This window comes from Adelges cooleyi, unplaced genomic scaffold (genome assembly GCF_023614345.1).
Source record: "Adelges cooleyi isolate 19-005CV unplaced genomic scaffold, UGA_ACOO_1.1 ACOO_flye_CR_arks_rails_tigmint_CR_PRNA_21, whole genome shotgun sequence".
NCBI lineage: Eukaryota > Metazoa > Arthropoda > Insecta > Hemiptera > Adelgidae > Adelges > Adelges cooleyi.
This window is the reverse complement of record NW_026095871.1, coordinates 1,915,570-1,943,431: the sequence shown is the minus strand read 5'-3', so window position 1 is coordinate 1,943,431 and position 27,862 is coordinate 1,915,570. Positions and strand designations below refer to the sequence as shown.

Sequence of the window (27,862 nt, the reverse complement as noted above, 5' to 3'; positions counted from 1 at the left end):
ATTATGTGTTTTTTTTTTATAAATAAATACAATAAAAATGTTCAATAATACAATTTTGATTTAATGACGTTCGTTTACTTAGAATATTATCTCAAAATATTTTATCTATGTCGTTGAGGTATTGAAGAAATACAACAAATAATAACTGCTAACAATAAATATATGAAAATACATTTTTTTTTAATTAATCGATTAGTAGTTTATATTATGTAATATTTTTAAGTTATACGCAATGGAAATATTTAGTTAGTGTAAAGAAACACGTTTTTTGTACCTAAGCAATTTTTTTTTAGAAAAAAATAATTATAATATGTGTTTTTAATTATTTACTAAACATTAAAACACGTAAATATTCTTTTTTTTTGTTTATGCTAAAATGTGAACCAAACGGTAAACAAAAGTGGTAAAGTCGAATTTTGCATTAGTGATATTTATTCGCGAATAAAAAATTATCTTGTGCTCGTTTTCAATAACAATTATACTCATTCAATCACAAACGAAATTTCATCAGCTGTCAAATAAAAACAAAATTGATATGGGAAACTTTAGTTTTTTTATTAACATTTGTTATCAATTCGTGTAGAATGCTGGCAACAAAATATAATGGTTTCTTAGGCGGTGTTTAATTATTAGGTATGTAGTTTAATTAATACATATAGGTACCTTTACATAATTTATTTAATTTAATTGCAGTGCCTATAGTTGGCTTTTAAATTAACCCGTCAAGCATTACTATGTTACAATGCCATCGTGTGATAATAACGCCATGCGAGTTAATCGCCGCTTGGCACTTAAGTTCAAACGCCTACATAATGTTATACAATACAAAACCCGATAATACACCGCATTTGCAAAAGTTTCGCGACGCATTACCGATAAAATAGCATAAGATCTGCTATCAAAAGTGATAACTTAACTACCTACATATAATGGACGATATTGGCCAAACGTTGTAGTATGCAACTTGCGGCGGAAAGTGATGAATACAAACAGCAGAAGAAAGTCGACCGCAATCGCGTGACAAGCTGAGACATAGTGTTTTTTTGTATATTTTTGTGTTTTTACTAAATTCTAGCAAACTCCAAAGTAATAACCTAACATTTTGATAATTACGGAATATAATATTATTTTTACGAAAGTACAGAAAAAAAATAACTAATAAAACAAAAAAATCACTTTTATTTCAAAACCAAACGAGTCGTGTTCGTTCGATCGTGTTAACCAGTCGCGTAAATTATTAAGTACACCGTGCACAGCGTTTTGGTATGTATGCATTCCGCCATGCATATCGACACTCCGGAGCGCCGGAATGGAATTTTTATTAATATTTTCCGAAACAAATATGATCAAATAGGCATTACACGTGTCTAATATTAAGCCGCTGTAAAGCTCCGCATGTCTCGCAGTAGTTTAATTATACTTTCCTTCCACTTAAAACTTTAACGAAGGATTTAAAACGTTACCAAGCCAAAATTTACATTATTTGTTAAAACTACAGCAAATGTTGTTATAAATGATTAATAGTACAATATTCCGGTGGCTTAACCCTTCACTGCATGAACTTTTTTTTTTTTACCATATGCTATAAATGTACTTAATACTACTTAAAAAAATTTTAATAATTTTTTCATGGAAAACGCTAATTAAAGAATTTGGAACATTATATGGAACATTGTGCATACAAAGATGTATAGCATGAGCACATATAAACAATAAATACAATTGTTCCATTTATGGAACATTATGCAGTAAAGGCTTAACTGGTTTTGAACCTTTTTTTTTCCACAAAAAAAAGTCAATTAAAAACATTTTAAAGTTAAGCTATGGTACAATATAAACGTTTTGTTTCGAAAACAATTGCTTATATCGTTACAAAAGGCATAATTTTAAATTGCTTCTTTTTACAAATTCAAACCCAGTTACGTAATTAGAATATCGTACTATTGATAATTTTTTTTTTTGTACATTCATTGTAGTTATAACAAATAATGTAAATTCTAACGGTAAACAATAATAATAATTTTAAAAAAAAATGTTAGAATTAATAATTTATGTAAAAATGGAATAGTAGGAATTTCAAATAATATAGCCAAGCATAATGCCTGCCGCCGCTTAGGGTTCGGCGTCGTTTTGCGATTGCGGCGACGGCGTGTCGGTGATCTGATGTTGTTGCTGTACGGGTTGCGGCGGAAGCAACAGACACGAATGCTTGCATCCCAGAATGCGCAATTTGTTCTCTCTGCTCAGTCGGGGGCTTTGGTGTACCGGAGCGGCGGCGGTGGTCTCGCACAGCAGTTCCGTGACCGCCTTGTTCTTGGGTCCGGGCCGCTGCTGCAGCGCCGGGGTGCGTATTCGGTCCAGGCTGTCGTCCGGCGCGAAGTTGGCGTCGTCCAGCCACGAGCCGGACAGCTGCTGCTGTTGGCTCTGCTCGAACTCGCCGGAGTAGATGACGTTGACGGAAGAACCCTCGTCGGCCGCGCACTCGTCCATCCGGCGGTGCCGCTGTCCCGACCACGGCGACATGAACGACGGCTTAGCGATCTTGCGCTTCCACGGCCACTGCACCGGGTGCTTGCGCACGTACTTGTAAAGCGACAACAACAAGAACCCGAGTATGACGAGGAAGCATAGCGGCCCGACGGTGGAGTATATGAAAAAGTCTATGTCGCTGTGCCGGGTGCTGACGACCGCGTTGCTTTCCTCCAACGATTGCGGCTTATGCGATTTCAGCGACATGAATCGTTCCACCTGTAACACGTGTTACAAAGTAAGTCAGTATATGATAAGATAACACGTCACGTAACTACAAATAGGCAATATTGTAACTATTTATAGCGTTCTTATCCATTTGAAAACAAGTCACCGATGACCGTTTTCATTAATTCAGCTTGAAAATTAAGTGTAGGTTAAATATATATATTTTAGTAGGTACCTACTAAAATAATTGGCTCAATTATTAAACGTTAAGCTAAACTGATAAAGAGCGGACATGAATGATATTTTCTAGATTTTACTGGAAAACAAATACAATGAAATGTTTAATGCATATAATGATACCTATTAATTTTTTTTTTGTCCTTTGACTAAATAAAAAAATTACAGAAAATATACCAAAGGTATATTGCACAACTATACTATAATGATAATGTTGTTAAAAAAGTATAGTGTCATAAAGTTTGTAACATAAATTTAATATAATATTATTTTTTATTACGAAAATATATTTTATTTCACTCTACCTAATATAATTTGCGTTTTCATAAAAGCCAAACATTTATCATACCTATTTCAAAATAAACAGTTTTAGTTTCTGAGTGAGGTAAAGTTGTTGACTGTATAAAAGTAGATATGGTTATTACGTTTTTATTTAAATATTATAAATAATGAAGCATTTTATTTTTGAAGTCGTCCGACTCACGCGAACAGTAATTTATTTAAAGGACAAAATATTGGCAACACTATTTTTTTTTTTCTTAAGTGTGTAATTTTTATCAAAGTTAATTTTAAACGTTTTGTGGATTTTTTTTATCAAAGTTTTGTTTCATTCATTAAGAAGTTTCTTAGTTGTAATTTGTGTAAAAATATAATTTATAGAATATTATGTATGTTTTCAATTTATTGCGTTAATGCTTATATTTTCAGGTTGAAAAAATACTTTTTCTAGGACAAGACTGTTTTATTTTAGAGCGTGGGTATTATGACCGACATTCTTTTTTATGGGTAGCTACGAAAACACCAATAAAATGCAATCAGATTAAAACAAAACAAAATATCGCGTGTCGCGTTTATACTTTGTATGTTTATTTCAGTTTTTTTTTTAACATACGGATATATATATATTTTTAATTAAACGCTAATAGCTATTTGTTGTACTAATACGGTTTGTATCTCTATAATATTAAACGTAGCGAAACTTTTATAATGTTTCAGTATTTTATTAATAATAACATCTTGACGTCGTGTACTGTGTAGGTATACTTTGACGTGGACAAAATAATATTTATAATGAAATTCGTTTGCACAAAACATAATACAGGTAACTATATAGGTACCTACCCCAGTAGTTTTACTTTGAACCGCTGAACAATGTTGCCAAAGCTCAAACGGTCTTTATAATATTATGGATGTGTATAAGTTTTACTTGGTCGGGAAATTGTAAAGACAACCCGTGTTCCACGTGGGCGACGGCAAGCTTATAAGACGTTACCTGCCACGTTTTACCGAGAATTTCTGATTATACTCGAGTACAATATATTATATATATATACAATATACATGTACCCTATTCAGCTCATTAGAGTCTGAGTTTTCATAAAGCCACTCTGTGTCTCGAATCGAACGAGAAATGTATTAAAACGCGCTAATAAAGCCAGTCAGGGACGAATCGCATTCATCGCCCCCGTCAATCACATCATTAAATCCGCATTCAATCCACCCTTAAAACAATATAATATTAAAAGCAGAGTAACTTTTTTTGTTGAAAAAAAAAATGTATGTTATTTATTTATAATATCCAGTTGTAACTATTTTGTACGTGCCTATATCATAACCGCAACACTATGTATATACACAGTAAAGTTGTTTGAAAATTTGAAGAATTTCGTTTGTTTCGAATACTATGAGGTAGGAGAAATGCAATAAAAAAACTGCTTAAAATTTCTAAAATCCAACTAAAGAATGTGCGGATCAGTTTGATAAAACAATTATTAGCCCCCCCCCTCCCCGCTCTACATCTTGTGTGTTTTTAATGGATTTCCACTTATGCGTTAACGCATGTAAAGCTGCTTCTATAGTGAAAATTCTCAAGAGCTGTAAAATACAAAACATTTTCTATTTAATGTACCTATACGGATATATATGTACATATTATGTAGATGGTTTTTTTTTGTTGAATGTATTATACATATAAATGGAATTCATTAAACGGATGGATTTCAACCAAAAGCGCGATGCGAAAACAGTATAGGTACCGCCGACCAAATGCAAATTTAACACATAAAAAAAATTTGAATGAGAAATCATTGCACTAGCTCGAGTGATTTTAATACCATTAAATATTTTCTCGGTGTGGATAAAAAAGGGGTTAAGCACTTGTTTGAAAAACAGGAATTTTACATCTCGTAACGGCCTCTTGTACGGTTGAAAAAAATAGTGAACTAAAATATTGACATTTACCTAGTTCATTTTTAAAAATCTTCAATAATTTATTCGTACGGTTTAAAAAAAGTGTATAAATCAAAGCCTCCTTCTTGCACTATGTATGTATAATAGTGCACGCTGTCTATCTTCCTTGTACAATAGCTCTTAGAACGTTTCGACAATGCACTTTTCCAATAATAGTTGTCGTTATTATAGCAATAACAGTGGTTGGCTGAGAAAATATTAATACTGAACAGTTGCCCTATAAGTGTACGGGACGGGGCGGTTTTGGAAAACAACATAATTTCAAGCGAATTACCCCGCATTGGCTTGCAAAAATCGTTTTGGGAGGTAAAGAATAAACGATTTCACGGTACATTTGCTTTGCACTGCCATCAAGTCTCGTAAATGAAGTCAGGCCACCGTACAGAGGTGCTTAGACAAGCGTAATAACATTGTTGTCTCGGGTTTAATCAGCAAGACTTACGGCCAAAAACCGTACACTGTTGTTACTGATAAATGTAACCACCACTTGAATATTTCTAAAGTTATTCAATACACTGTAATAATATCTAGTCTATCGCGGGTCAAGTAGCGGTAATCTCTAAATTTATGTAAATGTTCGTTGTAATATATTATTACAATAGACGAACCTGCTGTTTTTTTTATTAAAATTAAATAAAAATATAACGTTCATAAAAAAAAATGTACAAACTGTTATTTTGATTTGTTAGTTGTAGCGACAGATATTATATCATTATAATAATCTAAAATAAACGCCATCGACAATATTGAATTCCGTTTTCACCGAGTAATCAATACAATATTGTGGTCTTATATGTGTCCCAGCGCGCCTCATTATTTGCAATTTCCATGTGTGTGTTTATGAATTGGATATTATCATAATATTTGATAATATCGTTGTTTATTTAACGTTTAACATTGTAATCGGCATTGGCACCGTTTTGGCAACGTAATCGAAACCGTGTAAAATAATATACTTTAACTATCTCTTTGAAAGGCGAACTTGTGTATGAAAATAATATTTCGAGGTCGAGAGTGTACCGTGTACAGGGCGCGGTTCGCCGTAAAAATTGCCCGCGCGATTTCAATAAATAACTTTTTTCCTTCTTTTTTTTTTTTTAATAACCTTATTATTCCATTCTTGGCTTTAATCCAATTTACCGGGTACTCTGAAATGCCGGGTTTCCTTTTCAAGTTATACCCGCCTGCCGATGGCACAAAGCCTGACTTCAGAGGTAAAAGTGACACGTCGAAATAATGCGTTTTCGAATGGACGGGGCAGGGGGATAAGGGGCGCAAGAGGACAGGTTGATACCCTGGAGGTTATAAAGGGCGGGTCGCGTGTAGCCTTAAGACGTGTTCCCAATACCGCTTCCTACCTGTACATATATACAAGTCTGGTGGATTCCTTAATGGGTTTCGAGTGCTCTTTATACACCGTGAGGCGTCGGACAATGTCCATTATTCAAACACGCGATTCTTCGGTTACATTTTAATTAATATTTAACAATGGATAACAACATAAATGCAATGCTCGTACTACGCACGAACGATTAGCCGAAATTGACTTGATAATAAAAAATAAGTCAATATAGCAAACCAAAGAGGTCTGGAAAATAAATTGAAAAGTTCTATTTTTTTTTTTAAAGCAAACGCCCATCATTGTACACTTAAGAATATATTTTTATTAACTACAAGTCGATTATTTAGTAAAGTTGTATTGTATCATTGTTGCCCGAAGATAAAAATAAAGTCTTGGTTATTCGACGTTAATTTTTATCTTGTATTTTAATTGTATTTCGTTATTGTGCGACTAAGGCGTTTATGTAAATTATGTACCGACAACAAAAAGCTTTTAATATTTTTATTATAAAAAATGATCTCACGTAAAGCCGATTCCGCACAATACTGTCAGACTGAGTAATAAATAACGTTTGGTGCTTTTTGTATACTTACAAATTGTGTAAATTACAATATATATATATCAGTAATTGTAAAAAAGACATTGATGATCGTATGGAAATTAAAATTGGGATTTTGCAACTTTGTATAATATAATTAAATTTAACCGATTGTTTTACTGACCCGATATTCTTCTCCGGACAGTTCCATCAGAGTAGCGTTGGTCTCTACCAGATTGTGTAGCGGATCATCTTCAACGCTGTCTTCAGCCTGTTCGGCCGGCACCACGCTTACGTTGACCATCAGTCGCGGGGGCACCACTAATACGCGGTTTATCTTGATCTCGTCGTATTGCAGCGACAGCCTGGCGGCCAGGTTAAGCTTGAGGTACTTGGCGAAATCGCTACGCCTCATTTGCGCCACCGTCGAGTTGCCCGTCAACAGCAACACGAACCATCGGCTGGGGTTGTTCTGGTCGGCGGCCAGCACGGAGCTTTCGGGGTCGGCAGTGCGCATGGCCTCCTCGAGCAGCCGCTCTTGCTCGTCACTGGCCTCGTCCCATCGGTCGAACAAATTCTTGCCGGGACTCTTGGCGGCCGTCGCGTCCTTCAAGTACTTGGTGAGTTTGTAGTATCCTCCGTGGACGTCACCGTCGTCTTCGATGTCAAACCAACTCTTCAGCATTTTCGCCAGATTCTTGTTGTTCAAGTCGAAGTTCGGGTTCGACTTGGTCGCGCCGACACTTTGCGGCGTCTCCACGGTGGTACCGTCGTCGACCCTTCGCGATTCGACGGTGGTCGGCTCGACCGTAGTGGTGTCCACGGTGTCTGTAGTGGCGGTGGAGGCGTCCAGCTCGACGGTATCCACGGTAGCGCTTGCCGTTGTAACTAGTTTCGGTGTGTTAGTGATATCAATGGCCGCCGTGTATACTTCGTCGCGGTGGTCAACGGACACCGTGGTCGCTTTAGTTGCGTTCTTGTCGATTTCTGACGCGGTGTGTCCAACGGTAGAGTGGTCGGCTGTGGTAGTGCTCGGTTTTTGCGGGTTCGCTTCCGTTACTGTGGACGGTGTTGGACTGCCGTTTCCGGCGTCTGTCAAGTTTTGGACCATGAAAGCTCCTTGTAAGGTGCTCGGCGTCGGCTCTTTTAAAGGATTTGTAGCTTCATTTCTGGACGGCAACGTCACTTTAACGTCTCCTGCTCCGTTTGCTGAAAACGCATAACAATATTAACATTAATATGATATAATATAATATGTATGTCGTTTGTTGCTATAACATGTCATTAACCTGTTTTGCAAACGGTATAACTCCAATATAACAATGTTAATTGTCATTAACAAGAAAAATAAGAAAGATTACAACACTGAGGTTAAGAATTTCGTCTTTCCCGCCAACTAATTGTAGTAGTCCACAAGTCCTCACTAACACAAATATGTCCTTTACCACGTTTTTCCTTTTAAAATCATCATTATCGCTACTACTTTATCTTCATTCCTGGTAATTTATCACATTTTTCTTGAGTTATCGGAGCAATATTTTAGACAACCTTTTCTAATCACTTCACATCTACATCCTTACATTCTTGTTTCTTTCACTACTTCCCCGTTCTTTTCATAACATACCTTAATCCATTCGATTCTTATTTCTTTTCTCTACCAAATCTTTTTTTAGTTTTCGTTCAAAAGTCGAACTTCATTGACCCGGTTAGGCTTCTAAGCTTTCTCTTAACAACACGCAATTTTTAACCACGCCTCATGTTGTGTGTGTTCAATTCTATGAAATATTAAAACAGTTTAGATTGACTTCATCATACGTATCTGATACTTGATAGTTAAAAACCAAAGAAGGACTCGGTGCTTGTCATGTTTAAACCAACGTTATTATAAACTACAATTGAGCCGTGAACAATATTTTGCAATGGTAGACAATGGAAAATGTGTGTAAAAGATATTTTTTCATTTTTTTCCGGCAAACCCATTGTTTGAATTTTCCAAAGTTTGTTCTTTTAGCGTCGCGCTTAATTTATCGTTGAGCGTTTTCCATTAAACGGGCTGTAAATAAATTCAGAAAACTTTTTCGTCCTAACGAATTTTACAATGCTAGAACGCTGATCTTTAGATTTAAATATTTATTCAAGAGACAGCAAAGTTTGTAAATAACACTTTGCCCCCGACGAGCACGATTACCGCTTGACAACGTAAAATAATAATGCCGAGTTCCATTGGCGCTTTTTAAACGAATTTAAAAAGGCATATTAAATATTTGATTATGTTTTGGCGGTATGCGTTAACTCCAAAGTCGGAAAAATGTCTCCTTTCCGTAAAACTCAAGGGAAACCGATAAATAACGGGTTTTCTGCTTGACGATTTACCGTTTTCTGTCCACGGTTTTTAATTTAACTCGGATACAACAACGACGATATTGTTTGTCCACCGAATAAGATAATTTCATTATACATTTTTTTGTGTTTTTGGATCTCGCAACTTAAATAAAGTAAACTTTTTTTTGGCAAGTTTTGTCCGTCTTTAGAATACTAACGATGTATATATTTTTAAAAGAGTTTGGCGATATTAAAAAAAAAAAAAAAAGAAAGTATTTCGCGCGGAAGAAATGTTTTTGAAAGTTTCGCCTAACGCGTTTATAGAAGTCCAAAAAATACTTAAAAGGGTACAAGAGACGCAAAATGAAAAAAACGGTTTCAATTATTATTTTCAAACGGCGTTGTACTTTTTTTTATTCTCAGCAACACTCGTGTCGTTTGTGAAATTTTAAAAAAATATTCCAATGGCCAGCCGCAAAAAAAGGGTTCTTTCAGTCCATTCTCGCTGTAGTTCAGAGAAGGGACGACAAACGAATCTCGAACATCACGCTACAGAATATTGTCAGAAATGTACGCCGCTATTACTGTGAAACGGTATTAATATGTCACGTCGATTTAAATGTGTATGTCGGTTATTTTTTTTACTGACCAGATGTGATGGGTATGCCATGGCCGCCGATCAAATAAATCATTGCCCCGGCTTGCAGTAGAGACGACACGAACGTGTGCGTTCGGCATTTTGACAAACCCTTCATGATTTTTGGATTTCCGTTTGTCCGCTTGCTGTCGGTTACATCTGAAACAATAAGAAAGTCGCGGCACATGAGTGTGGTATTCGTTATCGGATGCGGCTAAATCAACGTGAAATTGACAAAGTGATTGATTTCCAAAATTATCATGCAAGTGCAATTATTGTTATTTTAAAACTAACCAACAGACGAGGACGTTGCTCCCGCACTGTTAAGCGCAAACCTGAAATTAGTAACCTTTTTTTTTTTTTGTTTGTGGTACGGATCAATGTCCATCACTGTTGGTTATTAGTTATAACGTTAAATCATAATTGATTGTTATATTATTATGTTAGCTGTTACATTGCGAGTATTATTGTTACGACTTAATATTATGCTACTGTAGATTTGTAATACAGTGAGTAGTTCCTTGCTTGGATTACAAAAAAATAAAATGCCCATAAGGTTAAACAGTTTTTAATTTTAATGAAAATAATTACGCTGTACAGTTAATTTTCATAACAAGAACTAAAACTTTAGATTGTGCGCAGCATTTTTAAGAAAATCTTTTCTTAAGTTTTGAAAATACCTTAAGGGACTCTGCTATTGTCAATGTCTTATGCACGTTAAAAAAACATTCTGCGAAATGATTTTGAATAAGTATTTTTTTTCATGATATTTTCTGTATTTTCTTTCTCGCTATATTATTTTTGAACCTAAAAGAAAAATATAAAAATATTGATTTCATTTATAATAGAAAACACAATATGTTCTAGTTGAATAAATTATTTATATTGCATACGCATATATATATTTTTTTTTTTACTTGAGTCAAAATGTTCATATTTTCTTTAAGGTTAAAAAAATAACCATATGTATTCTGCAAGCCCGTTTCCAAATCAAACAAGAAAATCCTTTTTTGGAGCGTGACAATATATTATTAAAAAAAAAAGTCCTTTTTTTGGCAGATTTTTGTAAGGACGGTATATTTGAAGAAAAAAACTATCTAAATGTTAAACCAGAGTGGGATCAGGCGAAAAATTCCTATAAAATCAATGTTTAAAAAAAAAAAAACCACCAAAATTTAGTGCTAAAAAAAGGCTACATTTTGTTCGAATGTATACACGGCCGTTAATGACGCGAGTTGGTGTATTTTGTAAAATAATTTTCCTTTTAAAAAGCGAGCACACGCACTGAGAAAGCGATGCGCATACGATAATAATTATTATTAATGTTGAACAATATTACAATATTAATATAACGGCGTCGTCGCGTTTGGATTGAAAACAAATTGGCCGTCATTGCCGGGAGCTTTAAAGCGGCGGCGGCGGGATTACTTAAAAATAATTATGTATATTGTTCACCGCCCAAGTAATTATTATTGTTTTATCGCGCTTACAGAGTTATTAATCGCCGTGTTCCTGCCGTCGACAAGCGGTTATCGCCGTGCGACATATTATGTAACTCGTATGTATATTATAATAATAAATTACAGACCGTGTGTGCCGGCGGAAAAATATAATTTACTTGTATATCTCTATACCTACTTTAACGACGACATATTATTATTCTTAGCGCAAACGGGACTCGGGCCCCAAGTCGGCCCTAACTCCTAGGTCTTATCGAGCATATTATACATGTGTATATTACTCAGTGATAATAACAGTTCATGCGGATAGATAGACGGCTATAGTTTGAGCGTGTGTGTGTGTGTTTGCCAAAAGCGGCGATGCGGTTTGTACGATAATAAATCACGGTTTCGAGTCTTTTGAGTTTCGATATATTACAAGAAAAACAACACTGGAACGGCACCGCCGCGCCGGCCGGTTTCGTATTTGGCGCCTTTTGTTATTTTCTCTGTGCGGCGACCGAAAAGAAAAATAGTCGTATCTCGATACAGTTATATTCTTTTCCGGCTAGAAATATATTTCCACTTGCCATTCCGAGGTGTGCGCGCCGAGAATATAATTCTTTTTTGGCGTTCCGCGCACGTAGGACGCCGCCGGATAAATAAACGCGACTTACGGCTCGAGTGTTGCGAAAATATGAGTTTCGTTTTTGTCCAATAAAATATATTATCAACTTTGTACTCGCACTGAAAAGGCGCAGCGCTCGGTCAACACGAAACCCGAAGCCGGTGTATCCGGTGACTATACGGTATGCAATGAAAAAAAAATATACAGAGACCGTTAAACGTGGACAAAAGTCCACTGCAGAGTACTTTAAAAACCATTGCCATTATTTTGTCAATGTATGTATCGTTATTATTATTATTATTATTACATTAGACGAGAAGTCTTTTTTTTTATTTTCTTAAATGCGCTCTTCCGAACGTTTTTATATAATTATATTACCTATTCAAATTATTCCGAAAAGGTTTTTTTCCTATAGAAAATTAAAGCGACCGTCGTAAAAAGAAAAAAAAATACTAATTCAATTTACTATACATTTATTTGCGAGCATTTCTTTTTTACGAACGAGCGTAATGCGATTAAAAACGGCCGTTAATTGACTTGTAAGTGTACAAGTCGTATTTTCGAAAACAATTTCCCCGGATTAGATTCGGAATAAACTCTTTTTCTTATCTTTTTTTATTTTGTATGAAAAAAAAGGTTTTGGACCCTTAAATTCGCGAATTTCGCTCTCTCCGAAGCAGAATAGAGGTGCGTTGATCTTTTTTAACGAGAGTCAGGGATTTGGAAACTTGTATAAAGGTTATCTCCTTTCTCGCGTTCCCCGGTGCTTCCCACTCATTGTGAGTCATAAAAAAGAGAAAAAGACTTCTGTGAGCTCTTTAAATCTCTTTCCGTTTGGAACCTTGTTGCGATATTTACCGCTATTCCGCTTTTGATTTTATTGCGATACAATGTGCCAACTATACGGCGTAGCTTTTTTAATAAATATAATAAAGCGTTATTTTCAATGATGGCTATACGAATACAATACAACAAAATTACCATTGCCGAGGCCGCGCGTTTTATTGTTTATCGTTAATATAATGTATATTAATATGATTAGTATAATTACTATAATATCGGTATTGGTCATTTTGCGAGATTATGCAATTACAAGAAAACAATTCGACGGTGTTACACCTGGTGTTACAGTACAATAGTATTACCTATTATTAATACCGCAACTGCAGCGGGCGTTTACCTACGGGCTACGGTAAATCCGCCGATCGGCCACCAATCCAAACTATGTTACAACAATAATAATAATAACAACAACAATAACGATTATGTAGGATTGCGAGGAAATTAATAAATTTAATTGGCCGGTCGCAGTACGGTAATTAAATGCGGATTAACGTACCTGCGGCCCAGAGGCTTAATTTAACACCGTAACAAATTATATTGGAACAGAACGCACATTTTATATCGCCATAAGAGCGCCCATAATATCCACAAGTGTGGTAAAAGCTGTTTTAGAATTTTGTGGCGGTGTAAAATACAAGGTTTATACATTAGTGGTCGATAAAAATAACAATAGTTGTAGTAAATTAATTAAAAGTAAGTAGCTATATCGACGGCCTAAAACAACAGTTTTGAGACACAGCATGGTGGTTGGAAAATAGGGACGACACAGGTCTGTATGATATGATATTCTATCGATCAAAGTCACTACAAAAACAATTTCGAGTTTAGTTTAATTTACTTTTTCTTGATGAAAAAAGTTTGACTACTAATTGAAAAAAAGGTCAATCCGTATTCATTTTCACACGTACACTCCAAAAACTACCCTAAAAGCTAAAGAAAAAAGTCCTATTCGTTCTGGGTAAAAAGGTTAATAATATACATTTATTTTTCAACAATAAATTTAGGACTGTAATATACATGTACCTACCGGAGTACATCAAACAATATTGTAACTATATATAATAGTTGTTATTGCTGACAAAATTATTTGTGAATAATAGTATGAAAAAAGACAATAGTCTTATAATTATTAGAAAATAATTTTAAATGCTAGTGGGCGACAGTAACGTCTTGAAAATTACGAAGGCGAAAGTCATTAAGACGTTATAAAGATTTGTTAGATAATAATTGTAGGTATTTAGTAGTTTTTTATGGGTAGAAAAATGTTTTGTTTTATTAGAAAAATAAACAATTTGTACAAATAAATTCGTGCAGTAAGCATAACATTATCATTAAAATTAAAAAAAGCAGAAATATAATTCTAAAAAAATTGAAATCCTTTTTTTTTCTAATTGTATATTTTTAAATATTATGCGTTCAGAAGTGTTGATCTGGGTCGTCATATTTTTTAACCGTTTTTTTTTCTATATTTTTTTTTAATTAGGCTATTGCAATCTTTTGTATTGTGTGTGTGTGCAATAAATTCCGTTTTTGAGTACACGACGTACGGTTTATTAATAACGGTCGCAACGTGAATGATGAGAACGCACATTAAACGTCGCTCATCCCCGGCCGTGTTTACTGTAACGTGCACATTCCAGCGTTTACTACGGTTGTGTGTGTGTGCAGAAAACAAAACCAGATTTTCCATACATTAAGCCGGCGAATTATGTGAAGTGTCCTGTCCCCGGGCGACCTGTGTAGGCAACATTGTCACGTCGTGTCGACAACAGTCTACACGGTATATTATTGTATATGAATAACAATGTTGTTACCGTTACGGCACGTTTTTGGGCAGTATTATGACCGTCAAACACACACACACACACATCATACGACAGCGATGATGATGATGATGATTATAATAATAATAATAATAATAATGATAATATGGAGTACCCGTTTTGTACTGTATACAGCTGAGCTCTGAATAATAACATTATTTTACTTGTATCAACAGCTCGGTGTACAGTACAGCTGTACTATACCATGCAGTCACTGCGTCCGGTCCGCACCAGATTGCTATACAGAACAATGTTAATATAACGTCGTGGAACACATGCATTAAAATATTATGCTAAAACGAATAAAATATACGGTCCACAGTGTAACAGACAGTTTTGGCGTGCTACTGAACACGTTCGAGTGTAATGGACCTCCGGTTAAAAAATGATTATCGTTATAGGGATTAGTTTGGATGGCGTTGGGGAAAGTGTCGTTCCTGTCATAAGCATAATTTTTGTTTTGCTCTAAACGAACGTGCAGCGGTTTATACGCGGTTCATGATGTTTTGTACAAAGTTAGACTACTACTAAAAAAACACACAAACCCACATTACGGTGGCACACGTTGGTGGGGCGCGAAAGGCTTTTAAAGTTCTAAACCGTCGACTTAAAATACGACACGTGGGCATGTTGCTATCATCATCGGCAATCGAATTAATCTAAAAGTTTTCAACGTTATAAAAAATAAAAACGTTTTTAGTCCAACGTTATCCGCTCACGGGTTATCTTAAGTAGTTTACAGTAAAAGTTTGCTCGACCGGTATTGAAGCGTATTTTGAACAGACACAATGCTTGTATTACCAGTGTTTTTTTTTTAAGAATTTATGTGCATAGATTTACGATCGCTTAACTAGCACACCGTTTCTATTTTTCCCAGCAATATAATACATTCGCTTTTTATATATTAAATGTATAGCAAATACCGTTGAAGTAAACTCCTTCTTTTCGAGCGTGTATTTGTATTAACTACCGGAATAGAGTTATTTTAAACAGGTACTCGTATTCTAATATATTTTAGCTCATCAAACACTGTACGCAACTCATTGACTGCTCCTTTGAAGTGACCGACAAAGTACCGCTTGAGTACTCCACTACATTACAATACTATTGTGTAGACACAGTGACTAGTCAACGAGGTGTCACAGACACGACATTACAATATTGTGTGTGCATATCCACGTCAAGCGGATAATAATCCTGGTGAAAATGCGAATTACGTTACTATGGATACCACCGCCGGCCAATCGATATAATACCTATACGAACATGTTTTACGGTACATCGGGTTCATTGTTAATATTATACATGTTGTACACATATTATTATTATATTCCAATATTATCATCAGTATCGTCGGTCGCGATTCGGCCGTTGTGCGGTGAACAATTTGTTATGCCTACGGGCGCGCGTGTCAGTGTGTGGTGTGTGTACGGTGGTTGCTTTAAGACTTTAAACGGTCTTGTAAGCGACTGTCGTGCGAACCCGACCCGGGAGCTGTGTGTGTGTATATATATATATATATATATAGTTAAGTCTAACAAAGATGTGTACCGCCGGAAAACGGAAGGAGTTTCGCGCACAAGACCCGTTTGTTCGTGACGGACGACAAAAGATATTAGCGCGTATAAAACAAAAAGGAAGGGGAAAACGGTAAAAAAAAATCGTTAAGGTGTTTTGCGGCAGCTCTCTGCGGTGTATGTAGTCAAATATATTATACGCTGAATACCGATTAAGTCGGCAATTACATATTTTAATAATATATATATATAACATAAGACGACAACGCCGAGCCGTCGTGTGTTGTCGAAGAGATTTAATATTATTATACTTCACTTGCCGCGCCGTCGGTCGAAAACAATAATAATAATAATAAAAATAATGTGCAAAAAAAAAAAAATGACAGCTATTTCGATTATCATTAGCCGGGTGGCGACAAGAGCGGCGCCGCCGGAATGCTTAAACGATTTCGACGATCGGCCATTATAATATATTACAATGTATCCCAGGTTGTATTTTTATACAAGTAATTTATATTAACGGGCACCGTGAATTTATCACCATCGCGGGATAACCGATGGACGATTTATTACTTTTAGTTATTTTTATTATATATATATATATATATATATATATATATATATATATATATATTTTTTTTTTCTGCTGTTCCGTTTTTTAATTACTGTATTTTATAAAACTTCTACACGGGTCGAATCCGAACGAAATTACTACGACTCGACGTTGTATAGGTGTATTGGACGTCGTGCTGTAACTTTACCGGGAAAATTGAACGTGGGAAAAAAAACTAAGAAGCGATTTACGAGTTTCCCTTTGCCTAATCGCCGTAAATCAATTATTTAAGTTTAGTGCGGCCCGACCCAAACTACGTGTACTATTTGATTTTCCGAACACCGGACCGGAGGGGAAATACCGTTGGGGAATCGACCTGTGTGAGTGCTAAGCAAAGTTGGAATACTACGTATGATGACTATAACCCGGCACGGCTTTTATGATTAGATCATGTGCTTCACGGTTGAACTGTTTCTCTCGTCGAACACAGATAAACGAAGTACACTGTAACACCCACGCCCAAGTTTTCTTAAAATATTAAAAAACAATTTTGTCGTCTCGTATTTGATGTAATTGAAACACAGCTATGTCGTTGTGACTTGTGATTAAATGCTTTCGGGGCATGATTTTGCTATTTGCTCAAAATTTCCATAAAACTTTGCCGGAATTCATTCGGTTAAGGATATCTAATCAAATTTCTGATTTTTACTTTGTCATGATATTTATTAAGAGTTAGTCGAATTGATCGGCCACTCGTGCTGACGACGATGTGCACTTTGCGTCGTTGATGTTCGACAACGTTGAATGAAATTAATGTCCGAACGAACGCGTACTGCGGTTGTGTTGGTACACCTTTGCAGCTAATGCAGTAATTGTATAGTTGATTGAATAGGTCAGATCAGACTTGGATGCCGGCAATGATCATTAATTGTTTCTGGGGGTACGATTTGGTGCAACAAAACAAACAGAAGCGTTAGTATTAAATCGCATTAGATTAGAGACGGTGGCGGTGGCCGTAATGATGTTGATCGACATTCATGATGTACGACTAGACCGCGGAGTGAACGTTCTCCCATACAGTGAGTTATGGGTCGGTTTTAAAATGCCAAATGAAATGTCCATTAGGAACGAAAAGCCCTGCAACAAAGCGAAAGGCTTGAACGTGTGAAACTCGGATATTATTATTGTTATTGATGGCCCGGTGGAATATTAAAAACCGCTTTTGTAAAACGGCGTTCTGTATAGGCAATTCGGGTACGTCGCTGTATATCACGCCTAGGGTTCATTAAATCTGTTTGATATCATCGGAAATTGACGTCGTTGCTCGAGCACCGTTCAATGGCCGAACATTTGAAGTTACCAAAACGATTTTCTGGTCAAATGGGTTTCGTTGGCAAATAAATAATTCATGACGGCACGTTTTTAATGGCTACGCTCCTTGGGACAGCTTAAAAGGATAGTCTTGTATCGTTTTGATCGCTCGAATATGAGATATTTTGCGCTCACCACTCGACAGTGATCAAATTCTATTTCAAATACCGTAAATGTCGGCGAGTATCTTGTTTTTCTTTATTGATTCTTTATAATATATTTTATTCTACTCCACGAGTTTAAATATGTACACAGCAAAGACTAATAAACAATTTGCTATAAGAATGTATAGGTGATGATACCGACGAAAAACTGTTAACCGTCGTTAGTTAAATTTTATTTTCGAGCAATATTTTTTTGTTGACGGTTAATCGACTAATTAGTTTCGTCACTATAAAATTATAGACTTTCAAAATGTGCAAAGTCGGCAAAAAATGATGCCACGCAACTGAATGCGATTAGTTTAGTTGTCAGCAGTATCTACTTCACTCGACAAGATTAACAGGCTTGTCCATTAACGTTTTTAACGATACACCAGCAGAATAGTGTTGGACGTTTTTATTTTTCACAGACAATTTGTAGACAAGTACAAAACGCACAGTTCAGTGCAAAAAAAAAGTGTGTCGAGGATTTCGTTTTTCTTTTCATAATAGAATGACGGTAGCAGTTATATTATTCGGTAACGACTTAGAAAAACGCCTTTATAAATGGTAAGTGCGATCCATAGTAGTCGGAACTTACCAAAGAAGAAGAACTTACTGAAATTTGTATTATTCGAGTTGGAAATTATCCAAACAAAATTAATAAGCTACATAATATATACCGGTGTAAAAAATACCCTTTACCGTACTAAAAAATATCCTTTGTTATAATTCAAAGGACATCATAGCGATTTTTACGAAAATTACTACTAAGATATTGTTCATTATGTAAGGCAAAAAAACAAGATACAATATTAAACGCAACGTATACAAACGGGATTTTATGGGGAAATTCCATTAAGATTTTATTTTTAAGTTTCGTTTCGATTGAGATTTATACTTCTCCGTTACACGATGTTCCGCGAATAAACTCTTCTCCAGGCAAACTATAGCCAACTACAATAAAAATATCAGACTCCCATAAATACTCGTTGGAGAGTTTTTATTTTCGATCGAGCTAATCCCCATGGTTGATACTTTTGTAGCAATAAAACTGTATTGACTCGAGCAGACGAAAACGTTATAGTTTGTTTATGAAAAAAAAGTACATTTCATAAGCAATTAACATGTTTTTCTCGTGTAGATACAATACGGGTTCAGCCGTATAAATATTTGTACTGTAACGTACCTAAGTATACAATATAAAGAGCATGTTACTGTTGGGTATTTTATTATATTGCAAATACTATAAATAGAACTTTGATGGAAAGTGTCGTGTTTTATTTAACTCAAAAAAATATCTATTTACCTAATTGGAATTTCGTTTACATGTTATTTAAAAAATTACTCACAAACATTTGTAGAAGTTAATATTTAATGAAACGTTTATAGCCAAACGAAACTTAGATTGTGCACTACCATTTGATATTATAGATAGCATTACTTAATGGTGTTAGTGCGTTGTCTATATAGCGTACAGCCGAACTTTGCACAAGGCAGAATGGCGGAAATGTAATATTGCGTGTAATTAATTGTAGTTTAATTGAAATATTGCCACGGGCTAAACACGTTCATTATTATTATGACATTTATGTTATCTCTTATCCAACTCCACATCCGCTGCCCAAACTTTAGTTTTGTTAGGCTGCCTTGTATAGTATGTAAAATATTGTTAGAGTTTTCAATGGTGGACTACAGAATCCGATAATTACAAATTTGTTTGTCTGTCGGTTTTGATGATGTAGAAAAAACATTATAAACTGTCAAAAAAAAGTGTCTAGTTATTTGTAATTTTAACATTACTGAACCTGTTGTACCATTATTATTTTTTTTTTGTAGATGCGACACTCTTTTAATGTTTTTCAATACGTTATAGGAGCTATAAAAATGTAGCTGTCTCCTCTATTAAAGAGCGTCGGCCCTGTTTTTTTTGTATAAATAAATAAAAATTCAATGTAAAAGCATCGCGCTATACTAAAAACAAAAATTAATGTTTTATGAAATAAATAGAGTAACCGAGAATGTGAAAAATAGACTCGCGATTTATATAATTCTTTTTTTTTTTAAGGGTAAGTAATATCTTCCCGCAGTAACCACCATTTTTTTTCATCACTTCAATGTTGGTTTGTGAACTTTTCGCCTCGAAAATAATAACATGATTATTATAAATATAAATCACCGCTGGTTGTGCATAAACTATTATGAAAAATTAACAAAGTTAAGAGTTGGTTCTTTTTTTTAATAGGCGGGTACTCGCTACATACCATAATCGCATTACGGTTGAAACTCGGCGTGCAAACCTGTTAAACTATCAAAGTGTGTATTATACACCTACACTTTTTTTAAACAGGCATACAAAGTTTACTTCTCTTTCCTTGTTAACTCGATTTTCCAACGTTTACTTATGCTTAACAGGCTATTAATAACTGGCAAGTGGAATTTAAAAAGTATTTTACAAAAGTATTTTACAACAAGACGGCATATTATTAAATTAGGTTAAAAGTTTACCCGTATAACAGTTAAGCCGTCGAGAAAGTTGTTTGATATGTATTCTATGTAACTATTAGAAATTATTATAGAAGTTAGGTAAACTAGACGGGAGGAAAAATAACAAAACGGGTGAGATAGCGTTAAGTTTAAGAAATATTTACATCTAAAGTGGCCGTCGAGAGTGGTGACGAACAGAGGAATTTGGAGAAAGAGGCTGTGACTGATGAATCCCATTTGTAAGGCATGAGTTCAGGGGGTGGAAGAAGAAGAAGAAGAATTAGTGATTATAGAGCGTGTGAAATACTATGCGATTTATTTGTGCTTTCAAATCGTGTTGTTTATATAATAGAACATTTTGATGAACATAATGTCGCTTAATGAATTTCGATTGTCATCGTTTTCCACTGAGAACAGCCATTAAGGCAACGCCGATTTTCGGTACGTCCCGCAAAGACCGTTTGGAATTGAACCGGCTTTTACAACCCGGATTTGGCTGAGTGGCAATACATAATGTGATGGGCCGAACAAAAGTTCCGGGATACGTTTTTTTTTTTTTGTGTTTTTTAATTATTGTTGTTTGTATTATTATTATTATAACGCGGGTGAACATTATCGCGTGCATTTCCGTAACAATATAACGCATTGTTGTCGGAATCGTCGACTCGGGGTCGCCCGAAGGCATTTCAACGCGATAGACACTGCGCCCGGGTTAGGGCACAACTACAAAGCCACCCCTATCAACCTTACGTCGTCCCCCTCTATGCCGCCCATCATAGGTTCCAAAATAATTTTGAATCTTCTCTATATCGTTTCGCCGCACACTTTGTAGCTCATCCATTTATCACGAGTGGCCGCCGCCGAAAACCGCTACTCTGTTACTACCCTTTCTTCCGCCTGCAATTGTGTCACGTGTCACATATTAGCTTTTCATTTAGGTACCGCGTCTCGTGTTTACCGCGTTCTATACGCCATACGATTTGTTTCACGCCTTTTGTTTTTACATAAAATATTACCTATTTACAGAATATTCGGTAAAAAAAATGTAGAGCCTCGAATTTCCAAAAAAAAAAAAAAAACATTAGGTATATTACACAAAACTGTATTAATATGTGGTGTGGTTTAATATCTACTCGAGAGATGTCGTCGAAAAAGTGCACTATTCTATTGTAAACATATCATAAGCACATATTATTATGTACGTGAAACCTAGTTATTATGTTGATATACATTTCGGTCGTCGCGTAACGGCCGTATCTAATGATAAGAGCGATTTTTCTAAATTTGATGTAATGGGAATAGCGATTTGTCTTGTATGAAAAACATTTTATTGTTGTTCTGCGTATTATGGGCGCAGAAGAATAACCTGAAATCGTATTATTATAGTTATTCAGTGCGCTTTACTGGTATATTATGTTGTATTTATATAACCGTCCTATAAAAGTTGCCACATAAGTCATTATACGAGCTTTATACTGTATATGGCGTATACGGCGCGTTGGGGAATTGCCAAACCCTACCAATACAGACACCGGGCTTAATGGAGATGTAGTATACATAAAATTCTTCATTTACGCCGAGAGAAAAGGGCTTCGTTATGGATTTCAAACCTATAAAATATTATTATACGCTTTACTAATTGACTAATTATTCTATAGTTTATAAAATTATTGACATATTTATGTATGGTTTTTTTTTAATTGTTAAACTTGTATGAACATAAATCTGTACGTTCAACTTTTCGAGCTGCGAATCTTTAAGCAACGAATTACATAATAATTTATTTCCGTGAAAAAAATTCCAACCAGGTTATCGATGCTTTCCGGTCGTTGAATTTGTTAATAAAAAATGTAAAAACAAAGTTACGGCTAAATCAGAAACTTTAAAAATCAAAATCCATGGACCATAAAATTATTTTACGATTGACTTGTATAAAATTATAATAGCCTATAAAGACACGACAGATTTAGAGATTTTTTTATAAACGCACTATCTCGGATAAACAAAAAACAGCAATAAAAATTTGCTTAAAAAAAACATTTCTTTAATGACGTATTATATATTAACAAAAAAGTTATAAAAACGTGATAGCGTTTATTGATTTGTAATAACTACCAATATTATAAGTGGTTTTAATTAATGTTTTTTTTGTGGCGTTGTTCCCGCCAAATGGTTAGGTAGTAATAAACGTAGTAGTTTATTACTTTTACGATATTATAAAAATATATATTATGTTTTAAAAATGGAAATGGTATGAAAGTACACTTCACTACCACCTCAAATAGTATAACTTTGAAATCGCCTGCTTTGAAGTTTAACTCATGTTTTATTATTAATTGTCACACGCAACATTTTAAATTAACGTTAATTTTGGCAAGGTTGCTGAGTCAAACGATAGACTTTTTTCTTAAGATATTAATATTGAACTATGTATTTTAAAATGACAGTTTATATAAGACATTTTTAACGAAACGATTACTATAGTTTTTTGTCATTTTTTAGAAGTTTTATGTTGGCGATATTTACCTATTTACTGAATAAACGGAATAGATTTCACAAAAAAAAAAACGAATTCAATAACATCTTTAAATTGTAATTTGTTTTCAAACTATTCTTTGTCTTATAACATTAAAAACTGTATGGTACTTGTTATAAATTAAAATGTTGTATTAGATAAATAATCGAATAAAATGAGTGTAAGATATAATATGAAACCCTTTTTATTTTGGAAAATAATATATTATAATATATTTTAATTTATTCTATGGAGTATCATAAGTTTTAAGATATCCCTAGTAATAAGCATATAGGTCACACAGACTTAAGCAATTTTTTCACACATTATATATGACCTAAAACCTACCGTTTAGCGTTTGGTTAACAAAATCGTATTTTATATTATATAATAATAATTTTATCTCAGACTGTATATGGAATTGTTATAGCAATAAATGCACTGTAGTATTATCCTATATTATCGTATTGTCTCCACATTTGCGGCTATTCTTTGAGCGTGGTGAACCACAAAGAGCCGTGAATCAAGTGGTGCGTGTTGCAGATAAAAACGTTTGCTGTGTGTTGGACCGATTCCAGGACAGAAGATTCGCCAGCTCCATGCCATGCCGTTTACTTAAACCGTGTGTTATTGGATTTTACGGGTTTCGTTCAGAAAAAAATTAGTTGCGTCGACAACCTGCCACCGTTTTATCCATAAATTCAAAAAGTTAACTAGCCGCAAATCACCTCGGCATTGTTATTTATTGCCGCACCACCTCCGGGGAATTTTCTGTATTCGGATAATTTATGCGGTTTTTCATGCGATTCTCCTCCCTCCTGCCTTTTCGGAAATGTTACATATTTCACTGAACGGCAGCCGATTTAAAAAATAATAAAAATAAAAAATCCGGTGAACCAATCTATTTCTCCGAACTCTAACCTTTAGGGTGAGAGAGAGAAATGATAACCGCCAGAAAAAAACGGGGATTTCGTGTAGAGATTTGTACCGATTTTATGGCATTTTTTTTTTTAACTTACATTTAAGGTACTAAACATATATTTTATATGTACACGGTAGTGTATACTCGTAACCAAACTTCGATATGAGTACATTTTGTAATCGTCATGGAACAGCGTCGATAATTAACCATACTCTCGGGAAAACGTATAATATACACGTCTATCGGCAATTGAACCGCGTTAAAATAAAATATACCTATATCATTAAAAAAAAATAATTAACGATGATTATGGCAATCCAATCATAGAGCGAATACATTTTAATTGGCTGTGCAAAAATGAGTGAACTTTAGCTATAATAGTAAATCGCATTGTCTATTTTGCTATTAGCGGATGCGTTAGATTACTATATTTTAATTAGTAGGTACTGAGTGAAACTAGGTTGTTAATAAATTCATTCTCTGGCAGTTGTTTTCGCTGATTTTAGATAGATTTTAGACACATCCATAATGTACAAAACATAGATACAAGCCTGGTTGACGTTTAACCGTAAGCTTTACAATAGCTATATATATATATATATATAACTTATTTTTGATTCCCACATTACATGAATTATGGAATAGTATTTTGGTACCAACGGTTGTTAAGGATTTGACCTAACTCAGAGTTCCGCTTTGGTTGACTTCCACGATGCGGAATGAGGTTAAATGTATTGTGAATTTAATGCATCGTCTGTTCCAGAATTATCTAATAGAGTATGAAGAAACGGAACAAATTAAATATTGAAAATACATATTTATCGTTCGAACGTTCAACTAGAATATTACTATGCATGAAAAATTAAAATATAAATATATAGCAGCAATGATAAGGTTATGGCGTGGGAATTAAATCAAAATACATTTTAGTACACCTGCTTTTTATAACCTGAAGAATTAAATTTGACAAACTATAGTTTCATTAGTACGCATATTTTTGAAGACATTCCATATTGATTGCATATAATTATAGATTATAATAATAAATCAAACTTTTTAAAAGCAAATATGCTTCTTTTTTTTAATAAAATGTTAACTTACTAGTAAAATTAAAATAATTGTATTGTAGTCTATTATACAACAAAATTTGTTTAAATATTTTTATCACCGTGATGTATTTAAGTAAATCAGTTTTAGATTGCGAAACAAATTTTAACAGCATATATATTTTACATCTATGCGTGTTATACAATCTCTATAGGTATTTTGTGTCCAAAAAATACGTGCATATTTCCGTCACATGTAATGCGTGCATTTCTGGACTTTAACTACTATCATATATCGTTATCAATGGCAATCTGATTGGCGAACATTTAAATTATTTAAATATTGAATTTTTAACGACTTAAGACCAATTAATCTAAACATCGTTCTGAATATGCACCATTATTAAATTCAAAAAGTGATAAAACGATTTTATTTTGCCTTTGAAAAATCATTTAATAAAAAGTAAACTCGATTTCAAAGAATAATCAATATAAACGCTTTAATCGGTAAAAAAGTATATAATTTTAACGGCAGACATTTCCCATGTTTATATCTTCAGCTATAAAAGGTTAATGAAAAGAAGGTAATCTAAATTCAAATGAACTTTTATTGACAAGTATCTAACTTAGGTACTTGAGTTGTATTATGCATACGTTTTTTTTACTACCATAGTTTATTAATCAGCTGTTTCGATTTTAACTGTCTGTGTATTCTTCGATTACTTTAAGTATACATTGTAAAAAACTTTATGCACAATATTTGAATATTGATTTGACTTTTATTTTTATTTTGTCTTTTGTAACAGTTTTACGATAATGAAATTCAGAATTATATCGGTGTGGCCGCTAAAGAAAAAAAGCTTTATCTATTGGTGCATTTAGACGGCTTTGCATTAACATTGTCTAACTATACATCACCATAGTGTGTCGCAGAGTGACTGTTGTATAGTTTAGTTCTCAGTTTTCCGGGTCAAGTCAACATTTTAACCTGTTAAATTTGTTCAAGGATTTTTTTTTTTTAATCAAATTATTTGTTAGGTATCAACTTTAAGAAATATATAACGATTATATATGTTTTAGCTGTTAAAAAGTACAACGTAGCAGTTATTCCGATTAGATCATCGTGCATACTTTAATCTATATAGTTCAAACTATTTGTTCAGTTGCGGTGTGGGATAAGGAAAGCGATAATCCTTATCCTATTCTCATTTTAAAACTATATATTACCTTCTACTTTGTAAACTAAATTATTTAATTAACTTAAATTGTCGATTTCGTACATTCTCATTATCAATATGTTATGTTTTGTAAAATTCTACATCTAATACCGTACGAATAAATAAATCATTTTAAAAATTATAATGACAATGCTAAAAATAGTCATGCGGAAACGTTCGGACCGCGGACGGCTGATTTCAGTCAGTTGCCAAAGCGGTTTTATCACAAGTAGGTATGTTATTGTTAATAACGTACCTACTTGTGATAATAACTTATTTGGATAAACAAAATTATTTCAGAAATATGGTTTTAATCAACTGCAATACCCGTGATAACTCGCGTTTCAAATTTTAACCTGCCGAGATAAAAACTGTACGATAACAATATTGTTGTTAAAAACTACTTGTACTTGTTAATCGCGACACAGGACACTTTTTACCGATCGGTTGGTCGGCTGATAATAATATTACATTCAAATATCTGGCGGTTTAAACGAATTATTTCCTAAACAGTACCGGCTAGGCATTTATTTAAAGCCTAAAGGTTAGGTTCTATATTACATGCATTACCTTCACCTACCGCTCTGCGTTTTCAAAACAAATAAACAAAACATAATCTTATAATTAATAACTGTAACGGCCTATTACTGTTAATCGATGTTGCGTTAGGTTAAGGTCTCTCGTGTTTACATTACAAGCGTTTCACTGCCAGTACTACACCAACAAACACATCAGTCATTACTGTATTGAATATATTATTATATCGACGAAGAGAGTTAATAAGGTTACTTGAAAGTCCAAGGGGAATACGACTTGTGGAAAATACAATTACTTTGAGGCGCTTAATGTACATATTATAGTTTGTTATTTGTACTGCACTGGTGCACGTGTACTTTAAATGTTAAGATAAGGCTGACAGATTTTCGAGCTGGTTCTGCAGCTCTTTTTTTTTATTAATTTTTTTTTCAATCAGATTGACATTCCACGTGTGGCCTTTAATTCACCACTGAGTGTTTATAGAAGAAACTTTATTATTACACCGGTCGGGTACCGCAAGACCTTGCGTTTTCTGGGGTTATCAGTTAAGATCAACGAAAAAACTAAGTAAAAAAAAAATGATTGAAATCATTTTTATACATATATATATATTTTTTTTTTCTCTATAAACTTACCATAATTGGATCACCGACGGGACGCGGACGATTGACGATTGCGGTAGTGGCGGCGGTGGCGGCAGTGGCGGCGACGGCGACGACTGTTCGGGGCGGCAGACCAGAGGCATGTGTCGCACACGGCAGGGACGATGGGCACACTTGTCTGAAATTTCTCATGGACGAC

The 27,862-nt window shown here is 34.4% G+C and overlaps 1 protein-coding gene across 1 annotated transcript; it reads right to left on the bottom strand.

Moving 5' to 3' along the window:
• Window positions 1-16: 16 nt before the first annotated feature.
• LOC126834484 (uncharacterized) lies at window positions 17-27,862 on the bottom strand. Its single transcript, XM_050566432.1, has 4 exons — window positions 27,697-27,862; window positions 10,036-10,182; window positions 7,249-8,273; window positions 17-2,748 (listed from the first exon to the last, which is right to left on the bottom strand). Exons 2-4 carry the CDS (start codon window positions 10,139-10,141, stop codon window positions 2,113-2,115), a joined length of 1,767 nt encoding a protein of 588 aa, XP_050422389.1. The 5' UTR covers window positions 10,142-10,182; window positions 27,697-27,862; the 3' UTR covers window positions 17-2,112.